This window comes from Pseudoliparis swirei, chromosome 8 (assembly GCF_029220125.1).
Source record: "Pseudoliparis swirei isolate HS2019 ecotype Mariana Trench chromosome 8, NWPU_hadal_v1, whole genome shotgun sequence".
Classification (NCBI taxonomy): domain Eukaryota; kingdom Metazoa; phylum Chordata; class Actinopteri; order Perciformes; family Liparidae; genus Pseudoliparis; species Pseudoliparis swirei.
In genome coordinates this window covers 16,617,906-16,632,929 of record NC_079395.1, presented here as the reverse complement: position 1 = coordinate 16,632,929, position 15,024 = coordinate 16,617,906, and the positions used below count along the sequence as shown (strand labels likewise).

Here is a 15,024-nt window from a genome sequence, read left to right as displayed (position 1 = left end):
GAGTGTGTGACATTCAATGAAAAACCCGGTGCGTCTCGAGTGTACGCAGCTCAATAATTAATAACCGCTCTCCCAGGTGAGCTCAAATTGGGACGTGTTAATGTTGCGGAGGCCCGCCACAGGGCCGCGCCGACCCCGAAGCCATCTCCGACAGACACCTCACCTTTTGCGGCTGTGCGCTTTCCCCGCCGCCGCCACCGCCACCGCTCTCCTCGTGGCCCCACGGTGCATGCATTAGAAGAAAAGTTATTTTGAGCTGTAAGAAATTAAAAACGAAGCCCCCCCCTCCCACATGATAACTTTTTCCAGAGCATCCAGACCTTTGAGATTAGACAGTCGTCCTTAAAGCGGCTCTGGGATAACAAACGGCACGTTTGAAGTGCTCCTTGGAGAATGCAAACACACACAACACACTATATACACAATTACCTCCCCCGTGACTTTCCAGTGTGGACTATGGCTTAATTAAAGCACAAGTGTATGGTATATGTTTTAAGTTCCAGTGAGTTGTGTGTTTATGTGATGGTGGATGTAGACTGCGTATGCATGAATAAGTAGTGCAACATCATGAATATTTATATTGTCAATATAATTAGCGATGTCGACTAATGGAGGCCATGTTTTGCACTTGAAGCCATGCCAATTCTTTCGTGGTTGTTTATTTTCCAGCTTGTTGTCCCCACTGTAGAGCTAAATAAAGAGCGTCATTATTACCAAAACATTATGCATTCTCGAGCTCTAGTGCCATAGATATGACCACTCTGGCTTCACAGTTAACATATAAATTGTCCCCTCATTCTTGTCCCTCTTCTTTTTCAATTATATAGCTCATAACAATGTGTCCTCTATTGTTGATAGTGCATTCATTTGTTTGTAATTGAGTGATTTTGACATACTCTGTCTTCAATTTGTAGTCCGGGAAACGCAATTATGATGTAGCCTTTGTTCCCGTACCGCGGCTACGCTACTCTAATGTACCACAGTCCGCAATAGGAAGACTATTCGGGGCTCTTATTGTGAAATATTTTTTCAGTGTGTCATGTACTCTTAACACTCATGAATTCCTTCTCCTCCGTGTCTCCTCTCCTTGCATGGGAGCAGTATTCGTCCAGGCCAACAAGCTCCAGCAGCACATCTTCTCTGCACACGGCCAGGAGGACAAGATCTACGACTGCTTGCAGTGCCCGCAGAAGTTCTTCTTCCAGACAGAGTTACAGGTGAGCCCCGGGGCCGGCGTTTGCAAAACACGGGCCACCAGACTCATCGCGCTCGGCGGCTCGACGACCACTAAACGCCGCTCCGCGCCGCACTCCGGCTATCACCCTCCAATCCCGGCTGGGCTGAGAGACTCAGAAGGAATTATTTCAGACCGTTTCCAAAACTCATTTGTGATGTGCAGATATGATTTGATTTTCTTATTAGACCAGCAGAGCACTAAAATATCTGGAATTAGAGGATTAGTGGAATGTTCGTTTTTGAAGAGGTAATTACATGCAGTGCAGAGGCAAAAACACAGTTGAGTCAATATGCCTGCATCTCCCCTCCTAATCACAGAGGAGGCCTCGTGGCTAAATATGAGCTTTGTCCTCCGGGAGACCGTATCTGCCCTTCAACAAAGTTAGGAGATGGACTTATGAACTCGCAACGTTAGAGAGATAATCCATTTTCGAGCAATCTTTTTCTCCGGTCCTTGGAGGAGCTGAAAAAACCCGAAACAGACCGTATTATATTATTTCACTGTGGTGGTGTTTTCAAGCAGCTCTGTTTTGTTTTGGAGGATTATCTGCCTCACACATGGCACACTTCTCATATCCAGAATCTTCTCCTATTACCTTTTGAAACCCAATCATTCAAAAACGAGTAGAGTCTGGAACAAACGTGCTCAACCCAATCACTGAAACTGTTCTTAATTCGCCTTCAAGCGCAGAGAGAAAGCTAAAGCTCCTGACCTCATCCTCCAAGTGCATTTATCTGAAACCTGGATTAGCGGCACGGCGTATTAGCACGTAGCCAGAGGAAGTATCCAGGGCCTGGCTGCCCATTGATCGGCAACGATTTTTCATATTGAGATTCAGGTTGTAAACACGGAGGCGCGTGTCTGCCAGGAGGAAGGTGAATGTGATCATTATCTGCTGGTCATTTGAGCTCCGCCGCTCCCGTGAATAAAACAGGCGGAAAGCTCTTCATCAAGCCTCGCGCTCCACCAAACCGCCAACATGGAGCCTTTTCATTAATGCCAAGGCCTCCTGCGTATCACATGTTATATGTATATTCATCTCTGATTGGTGCGCCACCGTTCTCCACACAGCCGGGGTTGGTGCAGGTATCTGTAAACAGTCTAACCTGGGGATGTTTGAGATGAATTTATTTTGGAATAAAGGGATCTCCACCTCCCGAAGCTGTCGTTTCATGCATATTGTTTTACACCCTCGTGTGAAAAGAAAAGAGCAGAACATAAAAGACCTATAGCACTTTGTTGTGAAACGGGGAGTTGGGCTCCTGAAAGAGGAGCAGGAGTGAGCTCGGGGGATATACGACGATCCTCACGCTCAACCAGCGCCACGCTCTCGCGGCAGTCCCCGGTGCGAGCGCAACCCTCAAACGCATATGTTGCTCATTTAGATGCACGCATACGTGCCGTTTCTCATCGCGGGAAGAAGAAAAAAAAATACACGTCGCGAGTTCATTCGTGTCGCGACCAACTTTTCCTCTCCGTCTGAAGACGCAACTCCCGAACTCGGCGGATGTGAGATCCGCCTCCCTCACTGCCAACAGTGCAGGTCGGAGTCTTGTTTTTCTTGTGGTTGTTTGTTTGCTGGTTGCCATTTCCCATGCATCGCACTTCAAAAAGTCTCCCTGACACGGGACAGGCGTTTGCCAGTCTGTCTGAAGTGGAGCTGTCTTCCAGCAGCGAGAGAAGTGGGAGCTCTCCCCCTTCGCCAGCTCTTGAGTTTGGAGTTTTCTCCCTCGTTCTCTTCCCTGACACTCTGGCCCACTCTCAGGCTGCCTGGGCTCCTCATCTCTCGCAGTAGTCGGAGGGGTCAAAGGGCCAACGCAAGCTGGGAGAAGGAGCGGCGAGAGGGAGAGCTGCCTCGGCAGGTAAAGGGAAGCAGGAACGATATTTTATTAATTTGCTGCTGAGATCCTGAAACAGACCAAAGGCTGTGACAGGTATCCAGCGCACCGCTCCACATTCTCCCCCCACCGCCTCCCCCCCCGTGAACTCTACCCTGCGAGGGGCGAGCCAATTTTCGCCAGCCTGTCGAGATGGATGATGGGAGAGCATCCGTCTAATCAGCCCTCCCAGGACCCCCCGCACAGCCGCCCCCCTCAGACTGGCCAGATTGACAGACTCCTGGGCCTGTGTGCCCCAGAATCCAGATTCCAAAGGAGAATAATCTCTCTTGCTCTCCCTCTTACTTTCACAGACAAAAAATATATAAAATAAGCACTGAGATGCAGAGACCACCATTCCATCTTGAATCTCTCCAGAGGACTCCCCTTCATCATCACACACACACACACACACACACTCACACAGCCTCCCTCTCCCTCACCCCATTAAAATATGGAGCAAAGTCTAGATATTTCATGAGGTGCTGATGGGGAGGGCAGCGCTCTCCCTCTCTCTCTCTCTGACCTCAGCTACTGCCCACCCCTGGAGCCACTCGGAGGCTTCACCACATCCTCTCTCCCGAATAAGACACTCTGCTTTGACAATTTAAAATTTAGATATCAGGAAATTGAAAAGCAGCTGCCCCCTCTTTTTGAGAAGCAAATGCCGGCTTCACGTCGCATCGTGGAACACAACAACACATTTTCCGTCGACTCTGGACGGATGCAGCATTTAATATTTGTTCCCATTTTATATTTATTTGATACAATGTGAAAGGAGCTGAGACACTGACAATGCTGCGAGGCTGTATTAATTAACCAGCTTCATTAACTGATGGCTGTGCAGTATTAGCCACAGCTTAAATCTGACATTTCTCTGAGTGCAGTTCATTTGTGAAGAAACACGCAAGTCCCGCTCCTCCGGAGATGCGGCGTTACCAGAGGGCTGTGCCATCAGAGGCTTCTCTCCAAATAACCCCAGTTCCTCCCAAGACAAGACAATGAGATTTGAAGCAACACAACAGGGAAGATGACATTTTCGGTTCTTTTGAGCCGCGCTATCTTTTTTTCTTTTCTTTCTCTCTCTCTCTCTCTCTCTCTCTCTCTCTCGTCCAATTTCATTATCGTTGCTCGGAAGTGACACGAGATTGTAAGTCATGTGTTAAGTCGCGCCGCAATCGACGGTGGAGCCGGGGTACCGTATTACTTCTCCCTCTTCTCAGACGCCCGCAGGACACGCACCTTAATTGGAGTGTCTTTTTAAAAGGATTCCTTCAAAGACAATCCGAGGCGCCTTAATGAGTGCTGCAAGTGACAAGAGCACATCTGCATCATGTTCTACTTCCCCACACAAATGAGATTCTGCTCTCCCCGTGTGATAGCCATTATTGCCAAGCTGTGACCAATTCCACTGTTTTAATTAAGCATATTTATTGGCCGTACGGTCACCAGGTGTAAACAACTATGCATGTCATAACGGACAGAAAGGAGGAGGAAATTAGAGACGGACGGTCGCAGCGAACGGGAGAGTTGGGGAGGAGAGAGAGAGACAGGGTGATAGAGGAAACTGCATGAAATGGGTTAAATGCATTAAAAGTGTGTTTTTTTTATATTTTAACGCATAACTTGAGTTTCTTCTGTGAATGATGGCTCAACACAAATATTGTTGGGCCTTTCTCATCCACCTTTCTTTTTTCGTGAAGTCTTAACCGAGACTTAATTCCCCCAGAAGTCTTTTCTTCTTTCTATTTTTCATGAATTTTAAAACATGCCCCCAAAAACGCCCCAACTGCCCCATGTCCCAAAAGTGTTGCACAAAAGCAAAGCTTCATGTGATTATTATCCCTAAGCAGCTCTCAAACACCCCACTTTCTCAGAATATCTTGATCTGCCAAGTGTGACAGCTCTTCACGCTTTTGAAAGTTGTATATATATATTTTTTTCCCTTTTATATGACAACTTGTTTTCTTCTTCATCACCCCAGGTGCTCAGCATTCTGTCACCATTTCAACAACAAAAAGTTGCACTGCTAAATAAAAGAACAATGAATTAAGGGAGAGAAGAAGAAGAAAAAAACAGCTGCTTGTGAAGCGCCATCATTAATATTTAATTTCATTTATAATTATGTACAACACTGTAAATGGGGACATAAACACCCTTAGATGACTAGTGGTGTTTCACAATAGTGGTGTTCTAGTTTTGTAGGTGGATCAGAATTAGACAGCATGACAGACCTAATGATCCTGGGAGGATATTCTCTTTCTTTAGTGTGTGTGTGTGTGTGTGTGTGTGTGTGTGTGTGTGTACATCTGTGTGTGTTCTGTATGTATTTGTCTTTGTGTCTGTCTCTCCCAGGGTGTGATATGTGCATGCAAACACATTGTCTGGAGGGAGACATGACAAAAACTCCCAGAAGCCTTTGAGCTGTTCTTTTTTTTTCTCTTTCCTGTGTTGCACCACTGGGGAAAGTTAAATCCAAACAAAGAGGCGACGCTTGGTGTACTGTGCTAGAATCCATCACCGGATCTCTCCCTCAAACGTGTCTTCTTTACTTTTTCTTCGTTCACTCTTTCAGCAACTTTGATAAAATGCCATTTTCAAGCCCTTCTCTGGGAAATTCCCGACAGGTTTAATTTACTGCCTGTCGTGATTTGATTGTCAAGTGTCTATTAGGCTGTTGATGTTAACAAAATGCAGAAGAGGCCAAAATAAACAGCGTTAGCGCAATTATTCCCTCTCAGATTCCAGTAATTTGACTTCAGTTTTTTTTTTTCCCGGAAAGGATGTCGAAATGACAGCGGTCAATTAAAAGCGAATATTCCCATTCGCTGCCGCATTTCTGTGGGAAAACGTGAGCGTGCAGATCGCCCTCCGATGGAAGTGCAGCGGAAAATTCAGTCCTCAAAAAATCTCCGCATTTGTGAAGTGGCATATCAAGCAGCACAGGAGAGGGGAGGGGGGGGGGGGGGCAGACGCTCTGTAACATCCCTAGTCAAAGTCTGTCCCCGACTGAAGTGGTTAAATGTGAGAGTAATTGTGTTTTGTTTCTGGGACTGACATGTGGAACCCCATGGACCCCATCTCCCTCCCAGTGACAGGCAGAGATCCTCCCCCCTCGCTCTGTCTAATTAGAGGATGTAGCCCAGGGCTCATGTCCCAGGAAGACCCATCCCCCTCCCAAGATGGCTCCCCTAAGAAAGCCCTTAATTGGGTTCTTTAGTCATAGTCTTCATTTTGGCTGGAAAGGCATCTGTGTGTTGCCATCACCTCCGACTACGGATTGTATCGCTCTCCAGTGTTTTTTCCTTCTCTTTTTTCTACCTCTCTTTTTTTCTCCTCCTCCCTCTCGCTGGCCCTCTCTCTATTGCTTTCCTTCTATCCGTCTCCCCATCTCCCACTCTCTCCTCACTTAATGAGGCCCCATAATAACACAGCAGTTGTGCAGTTGTTTTGCTACCTCAGTCAAACAGCGGGATCACTGCATAGTGTGTTTCTAGTACCATTCACTTGTCTACTTAGACAGGGTAATGAGTATCATTTGGAGCTACAAAGCACCAACCCACAAAAAGGGTGGTCCGTCATCTCCGGTTACACCTCAGAAGCATTTGGTCGGGGTAGTTAGACATCTAATCAAAGCATTTCCAGCACTGTGGATGTAATATATATATTTTACAAGCGTTCAGTGGAAAAATGACCGGACGCAGAGTGACACACATGGAAGACATTGAAATACATCGCTGTTGTCAACGGCGCCCGAGCCCGGTGCCATTACTGTACGACTCCCCGGGCACCTCACTTCAAACAAGACCGTCTGTTACCAAGGAGACTGGGCCGGTTGTGGCACAACAGTGTTCGGGGGTCAACCCTCCCCAACGGCCTGATAAGTGATGACTGTGGAGAATGCCAACTGCCATATTATTTATTTATTTGATTGTGTTCTTCATTGGCTCAACTAGCCAGCAGTAAGCCTGGCCCGAGGTCAAAGCAGGGAAGGATTACTCCCTCAGTGGACCGGTCAACGGTAGGGAATGCACAAAGGGAGGACTGAGTCAATACCGGGCCGGGTTCAACACACCATTAAAGATCAAGGCAGAATGCAGCGCTCTTGTCTTTCTCCACGCCGCGTCGAGCGAGAAGAAAAAAACACGTCCAACCTTCACAAAAATGACCCGAGACGCCGCGGGGTCGGCGTGGTCCGTTGTTTATCCTGCAGTCAGACGGGATTCAGCTCAAGGTCACGTGGTTGCTCAGTCAAACTGCAGTTTGTAACCTCAAAGAAGGACTGACGGTTCTTTGGTTTTAGCCCCGCTGCATGACGATCGCGTACGCGTTAATTACATTCCTGAGTGATGACTCCGGGTACGCGCAGGTCTCAGTGGTTTTGTGCTCCCCACGCTCCAGATGTAGCGACGCAGACTCGCCGTATGTCGGCCGTGCAGGGTCTGATAAGACTTTTAATCAGAGCTTAGAGGGGGGTGTTTACAGTTTGTGACTGGCCCTTCACATTTTTGATGATAGATAAACTAAAGACACTTTAGCCGCAGGGGTTAAAATACATGTGCTTCACTGTTCTAATTAAATAGTTTCTTTAATGAGTTATCTTCACTGTAACTAAGACCTAGTTGGCTCACATCAGCGCTTCCCCGTCGCGAGCACATGCGAGTCAGACACAAAGAAAAGTCTTGACTCTTTAAGCAATCATTAACCAATGTTCTCAGAGAATAACCCAATACTATTCAATAAGTGCAGTATTTCCGGTCTGACTGGTAATACCTGTTTATATCCTGTAATCATTACGATCAAATACATTCTGGGTTTGTTTGACGCTAAATCTCAGGAACGCCTTGAGAACATTTATTTTGATGGTTACAAACAACCCTGAGGTAGTAAAACTAGAGTTGTATTACTTTATATGAGATCCGAATACCAAGACGCAAAGGCAACCTTTTCTGTTGCTGTCAGATGTGAAACCAAGACTCAAGGTTTGTCAAGGCTAATGCCACAGGTAGCGAGGTGCAGGAGCTCAAACGCAGAGGAATCGAGAGGACTCAACGTAGATGAACAAAAAGGCGCTCTTTAATGAGGCAAAAAACGGGTTACGACAAAAACAACAAGGTCCAAAAGGGGCAGGCAGAGGATCATCGGTCAGGGCAGGCAGGGTCGAAGCACGCAGGATCAGGTACGAAAGACAGGACGACGGAAAAAAAGACAACGATCAAGCAACAGACAAGGGAAAGAGTGGCACAATATATAGGGGGGAAAACAGGCGTACGACATGGAAACAGGTGTACGACATGAGACATTAACGAGACGAGAGTGGCTGAGGGCAGGTGCAGGGAATTAAACAATCAAGGCGACAGGAGAGGCTGAGGGCAGGTGAAGGAGATGAAACGATCAAGGAAACAGAGGAGACACAGAGTACACACAGAACAGAACCTTACAAGGTTGACTTATTGTTACTTAAGCAACTTACATAACAAACAGAGGTTACATCACACACTCTTTCCTAAACCTACCTAACTAGTGTTTTTTTCCTCAACCTAAGTGATGCCAGCACGTGTCCAGTTGGGAATGAGAACGCTTTGTAAATACTGACATACAAAGAACAGGGAACTTACTGTATATACAGTCATTTCAGTTGTATCCGTTAACAGCCTTGTTCACACACCTTTACATTACATTACATTACGTGTCATTTAGCAGACGCTTTTATCCAAAGCGACTTACAATAAGTGCATTCAACCAAGAGTACAAACTAAGAACAACAAGAATACAGAAAGTAACATTTCCTCAACATAGTCGAACTTCAAAAGTACCATAATAAGAGCTATTTAAGTGCCACTGACGCGCCTTTATTGACTCCTTCGTGCAGTCGTTCTAATTTCCGCGACATATCTCTGCCATACATGACGTATAAATGTATGAGAGCTTAAAGATGCAGCTCCTGGAATTTGAGGGATGCGTAACTAATTCTGTTAGATTCCGTGGTCGGCGCCACGCTTGTGTAAAGTGCACGCCGTCTTGTTTGCCGGAGGTGCCTCGCAAAGGCCACGGCTTAGAAAGTCGTTACTGCTCACTCAGCTCTCTAGCCACTCGATAAAGCCCGGGTTTAATGTTACACGCTGGATAACACCGGGTAGGAGAGCAGACGCAATGTCGGCTACTTAGCATGTGCTCTGCGGGTATTAGCGTCACGCTAATCAAACACCGTTAGCTAGCGATTAGGCTTCGCGTCTTCCCTCTGTGATGTCGGACAATGTGCAGATCGCCTTCAATGCGGCGGGATCGGATGAAAGAGAAAGAGGGGATGTGTGTTAGTTCGCTGGACTTCCTTTGCGCGGCTGATGTAAGAGATGCACCTCCGTTGCCTCAGCGGAGGCCGGGTGCTATCGATGGAGACCAGAGCAACGGGGAGCGACATAAAGAATGATTAGTTCATAAATCAACTCCCCAGCCGACTCGCTCCGTCTCACTTCTCCGCTCTTCCCCAAACCTTCCCCTGTTGTTTCTTCTTCTTCTTCTTCTTCTTCTTCTTCACCCTCTCCCTCTCTGCAGCAGCGTTAAATTCCTAAGACATGTTGCACCTGTTTGCATGAGTACACAAGACCCCTGCCGGATGTTCCCCCTCCTCTCGCACTACCCCTGAGGGCGTTGCAGAGGGGTGATGTAATCAGATGAAAGTGGTGGTTTTAACGGTGGCATAGAGCCGATGAAAGAATAGGAGAGGAGGAGGAGGAGGAGGAGGCTCGCTCTGAGTCAATGCAGCCCGTCTTCATAAGGGAGAAGCGGGTGCGCATTATTGATCAGAGCAAAATGTAATTTAGTGTAGAATTGACTGCTACGGTTCACCTGAACACGGCCGCTGACGGGGCCCTGCAGCAGGCCTGTGCGGCCAGCAGGCGGTCGAAAGGGTCGAGGAGGAGATTAAGGGTTGGATAGAAGGGAAGGAAATGGATGATAAGAGGAACGGCAGAGTTTCAGGGGGAATTGGGTGGCATTGACGGAGGGAGTTAGGACGAGAGCTAAAAGGCTTAATGGAGGGCGTCTAATCCTTAATTGCTGTGATTCTGGTGTGACACCATTAGGGACATCCTCCTTGCTGGGGCAGTGGACATGTTGGTCATTATATTGCACACGATCTGAATGTGGTGTTTCACATCGAATTTGACATCAGCCGTTTGGGCACCGTCGGTGTTTAACTTATACGGCGCCGATGCAGAGGTACTTGAAAAGATTGGAAAGTGAATCCCCCCCAACCCACACACCCCACCCCCACCCTCCGCACTCATACACAGAACAGTTTAGAGCGACACTGCGGAGTTTAGTATCCACCGAGATAAAGGTATCAGTTTCATCTTCTTTTAAGGCTTCTCCCCCCCCCCCCCCTCCTCCCTCGCCTCCATCCTTTTCCTCGATTTCCCTTTAGTCTGCATGGCTGCCACAGCTACTGAAGTCATTTAACACCGTCCTTGAGAAAGCCCTCAGTGAGTAAACTCCTGGCATGTTTAAGGAAAAGGTAAAATGCAGTGTGCGTCAGACGGAGCTGGGACATGCAGAGGGGGGAGCCATTCCCCAGAGGGGTTATTTCCCCCTCTAATAGCTGTTACGAGCCCTACATTATATCCAAGGAGCCACGTTCCTTTGGGGTCCACACACACACACACCTAGACGCACTGACACAAAGGCATGCACACTCAGTTGAGCACAATTCTCCTGTCTCTGTTTCTCTCTCTTCCACACACACACACACACACTCAGTCCTAGCCGCTTTGCTCTCCTCGTGTCAATATCCTGCCATTTGAAGTCACGTACTGCAGGGGCTTCTGGGAGTCGCCGAGGAGCCGGGCTGACGGGTAATGGCCCGCATTCATTAATAAGGTTGCCGTGCTCCTGTCCCTCCTCAGCAACGCCGAGGATGTCTTCACCAGGGGGAGGGGGGGGGGGGGGTAGGGGGTTGGTGGAGTGTGAGGAGGGGGTGAGGTTGGGAGAGCGAAGAGAGAGAGAGAGAGAGAAAGAGTGTCCCGTGGGGAGTCTTCTCCCAGACTCACTTAAAGGAGCTTTATTTCAGCAAGAGAGGAGAGCGAGAAGCAGAGGGAAAAAAGGGAGAGCAGGGCCCAGGCGAGCCCCGCTAACCCTTACAGGGGTCACACTCCTGCTCCCCCGTCAAACAGCTTATTACCCCACCTGTCGGGAAGTAATCGCCCTAGCTGAAAGGAAAGCTGTCGAGGTGTTTAAATGCTTTATATGGAGGCAGCTGAAAGGGTAAAAAGGGAAGGAATGAATGCAAGGGGGGGGCTAATAGTCGTCTCCTAGAACTGCCCGAGGGATTGTGCACCAACAGGACTGAAGGTGACTGCTTTGGTAAACCTTCTCTCCGAGGTTGCAGTAATCATTTTAGATCGTCTCTCTCTCACCGCCTCATTTTCCAACTAGTTTAGCCGCAAAAAAAAAAGAAGTAATTTCACATGCTCGTGCACCTAACTCTGCGCAGGACTAAATGTATGTGTGCGACGGGGTGTGTGTGTGTGTGTGTGTGTGTGTATTTGTGCACGCATGCGAGGCTGATGACTGTGACAGGTGTGTCTAGTCCATGCCAGTTTAGAGAGTCCAAGGCCGTGTTTTAAACCCAGCGCGGCAAGTGGGGCATGTAGTTTGCATTAAAGGGATTAGCAGTCACTTCAAAAGATGACCTGGATTCAGCCCACCAGGGACACCAGTTACACACCCCCTGGTCCACACTCCCTTTAAAGAACCTGGCACAGCTGCCCCGCTACAACCGCTCTCAGCGGCCTGCGTGTGCGCCTGCATATATTCGGGAGATATAACAAAAAACAGAGTGATATTGTCAGCTTGTTATCCCCGTTGTGGTGAATTGTGCAGCGTTGCATATTCACCAAAATGTGGAGGGTCAAACCGTCAACGGCCTCATCTGCACATGAAGTATTCTCACTTTTTCCATCACTGGACGTTTAGAGCACATTCGATGAACGAAGGCACAGGATCCGAGGACGGTTTTTCCATCAGGTGTGCCGGTGTCTAGTTTAGGATTCATGTACACAGTCGTTGATCTGGAGGCAGCTTTTCTAAAGGAGTGTGATGCTATCTGTCCCTGGGCTTGTGCCTTTGTGTTAGACCCAAACTTTACTTTGCTTCAACCCAAACTTCTATTGATCCTGTAACAGTTTAGGTCCACGCCTTCCTTTTTGAAATAGTTGTTTTCATCCTGTCACACCATCTCGTCAATCCAACTCCCCTCACCTGCCTCTGATCACCTCGTTAGTCCCTCATTCCCTTCACCTGGTCCTCACGCCCTTCTCACCTGCAGCCCATCCCCTCATTAGTCCCTCACTATTTAGCTCCCTCACTTCCACTTGTCCTCTGCCAGATTGTCTTGTGTTTTCGTGCCAAGTTCTCCAGCGTTATTAGAGTATATTCCTGACCTGTCTGTTCTGACCCTGCCTGCCTGCCCTGACCTCTGATTCTCTGCCCCGCCCCTTTTTGGACTTGTTTGCTTCTTCGACTAATCTCCCGGTTTTGACCCAGCCTGTTTCCAACCAAAGACAGTATTCTTTGTTACTCCTGTCTGAGTCGTGCTTTTGGGTCCACTCTAATAGCGTCGTGACAGATCCCAGGGTAGGAACTTTACATATTTTTTTAGGGGGCAGTTTTTTCCCCCACTGTCTGAAATCCAGGGGCATTTCAAAAGAAATTGGGGGCACTTTTTGAAACTTGTGGAATAACATTTAACCTTTGTTGAAAATAATAAATATACTTATTTATGCTTTCAGTATATGATCAATTGTCATAAAAATGGCAATAATAAGACTATTAGGCAGTAGTCTACAGAGTCAAAGTAAACATAGATCAGACAATCCTATTATTGTATTTGTATTTCTTTGTAGTGATGTATTGTTATTACATTGTGTATACAACGATTACAACTTATTTCTTTGTTTTTTATACTTCAACATTATATTTATTTATTTTGTGTGTACCTACCTAGTACAATACAGATATGACACATATAAAGAAAACAGACAAAACGCTATTAAATTATAAACATTATGGGGGCCTTTTTTGCCCCTGTCCTAGTGATATCAGGGGCAAAATTATATTTCTTAGGGGCAGGCAGTTTTGCTCTTTACCCTCGTGTATTTCTGACGCTGATTGATCCACACAGGTTTGACTTAGTAATGAAGGTCTAATGATGACGTCGAGATAATCACACGTACCTGTCGATCATGACATTTGAAATGTATCTCTAGGTGTCGAGCATCAATGTCCACGTTATACGGAAGATGAAAAATGTCCCCAATGTCCGTTATAATGAAAGCGAAGGGAACTGAAAGATACTTTTTGTTGTATGTGATCATAACGCCGGTTTCTTTCTGTGTCCTTGCAGAACCACTCGTTGACTCAGCACAGCAGCTAACGTGGCAAAGATCAGCGCCGTGGCCGAGAACAAGGATCACATGACGCAGAAAATAATGTCTGACCGCCAATTACCATCAGTGCAGTTTCCCACTGACTCGTCTTGCACTGAACTTTCGGTTCAGTTTCACCACAAGGAACCGAAGAAAAAAGAAAGGCAAAGAAAATAAAAAGGAAGAGGGGGGAAAGAACATAAAAGAGCCCTCTCCGTACTTTACTAACCATTATTTCAAAAATAAAGAAAAAGCCAACTTGTTTGTACATAGAACTCTTCATGTGTTGCTTAACTACAGCTATATTGCAATCTTATAGGCTACAGTATTTGCCAATGTACAGTTTAAAAAACGTTTGTCCGAGAGAAGAAAAAAAAGAGAAGGGGGGGTGGAATAAATAAATATCAATGACATTGTCAATCAGAGCAGATGAGATCCAAGCAGTTGTGTGAAGGAGAAACAGGGTGCCACCCAGAGCGTAGGAAGCCGTAGGAGCCGGCAAGTGTTGTTCAGAGGAGTCTTTTCATCAGCGCCGCTCCCACTGCGCAGAACGTCAATCTGTAGCCCGACACGGCCATTCAGTATGGGATGGAGGAGCTCGGTTCGCCGGCAGAGGCTGAGATCTTGTCCGTGTGTCATAACATGGCTGCCAGAGGACCAGCTGAGGACGGCGGTGGGTCTAATCTGCGCTGCCTCAGAGTTCAGATGAGAGGAGAGGGGGGGGGAGCGAGCGAGCGAGAGAAAACAACAACAACAACACAGAGAACAGGAAAAACAGGACAGGATGCTGATATACGCAAACGCAGTGACACAGATTTGGAAAAGGCTAGTTCCTCTGGTTGGCTCGTGAACAGAGGCGTGAAGCTCCCGTGTGGCTCTCAGAGCGAGGGGAAATCTCCAGCCCACTGACTCAACCTGTACATTTCTGTTGTCAATGTTTACTGCTCATTGAAGCCTTGAGATTACTGGAATACACTTTTTTTTCTCTATGTTTAGTTATCTATACATAATTTTGTTTTGTTGCAATAGGGGAGTGAATCCATTTGGATTTGGGCTCATTAAGACTGAACATAATTTCGGTCTGTTTTTGGGGGGATAAAGCGTGGTTACAAAACTGCGTCCCCGGCTCTCCTGGAGAGTGCCCGAGTACTCCTCTGGTTTCTTTGCCGCGTCGTCCCATTGCTCTCTGCTCAAGCTGGAAGCCACCGAGGCAGCGTAGGAAACTTTAAAACCCTTCTGTTGTGTAAATGTTTTGCATTCATTGAACCTGAGATGCACTTTTGTATAAAACTTTAATGTTTTGACATTTTGATTGAGAGTTGTTCGTACACAGTTTACAGGAAATCACCATCTCCTGCAGCAAAAGGACAGTTATCTCCGATCGAATTCAAATGTATTGTACAAATATGGAGTTCTGTATTTGGCAGACCTCATTTTTTTGTGTTGCACATGTGATGGAAATATTAAAAACTGTATGAGGAAATGG

General features: G+C 47.0%; 1 protein-coding gene across 5 annotated transcripts in view; it reads left to right on the top strand.

The window, feature by feature from the left end:
* LOC130198030 (zinc finger protein 521) overlaps positions 1-15,024 on the top strand; it is a 97,845-nt gene extending 82,821 nt beyond the window's left edge. For all 5 annotated transcript variants that reach the window (XM_056421071.1, XM_056421070.1, XM_056421069.1 and 2 more), the window contains exons 7-8: positions 1,102-1,217; positions 13,517-15,024. In XM_056421071.1, coding sequence (XP_056277046.1) covers positions 1,102-1,217; positions 13,517-13,546 — 146 coding nt within the window. In that variant the 3' untranslated portion in view covers positions 13,547-15,024. The remainder of the gene's footprint in view (positions 1-1,101; positions 1,218-13,516) is intronic.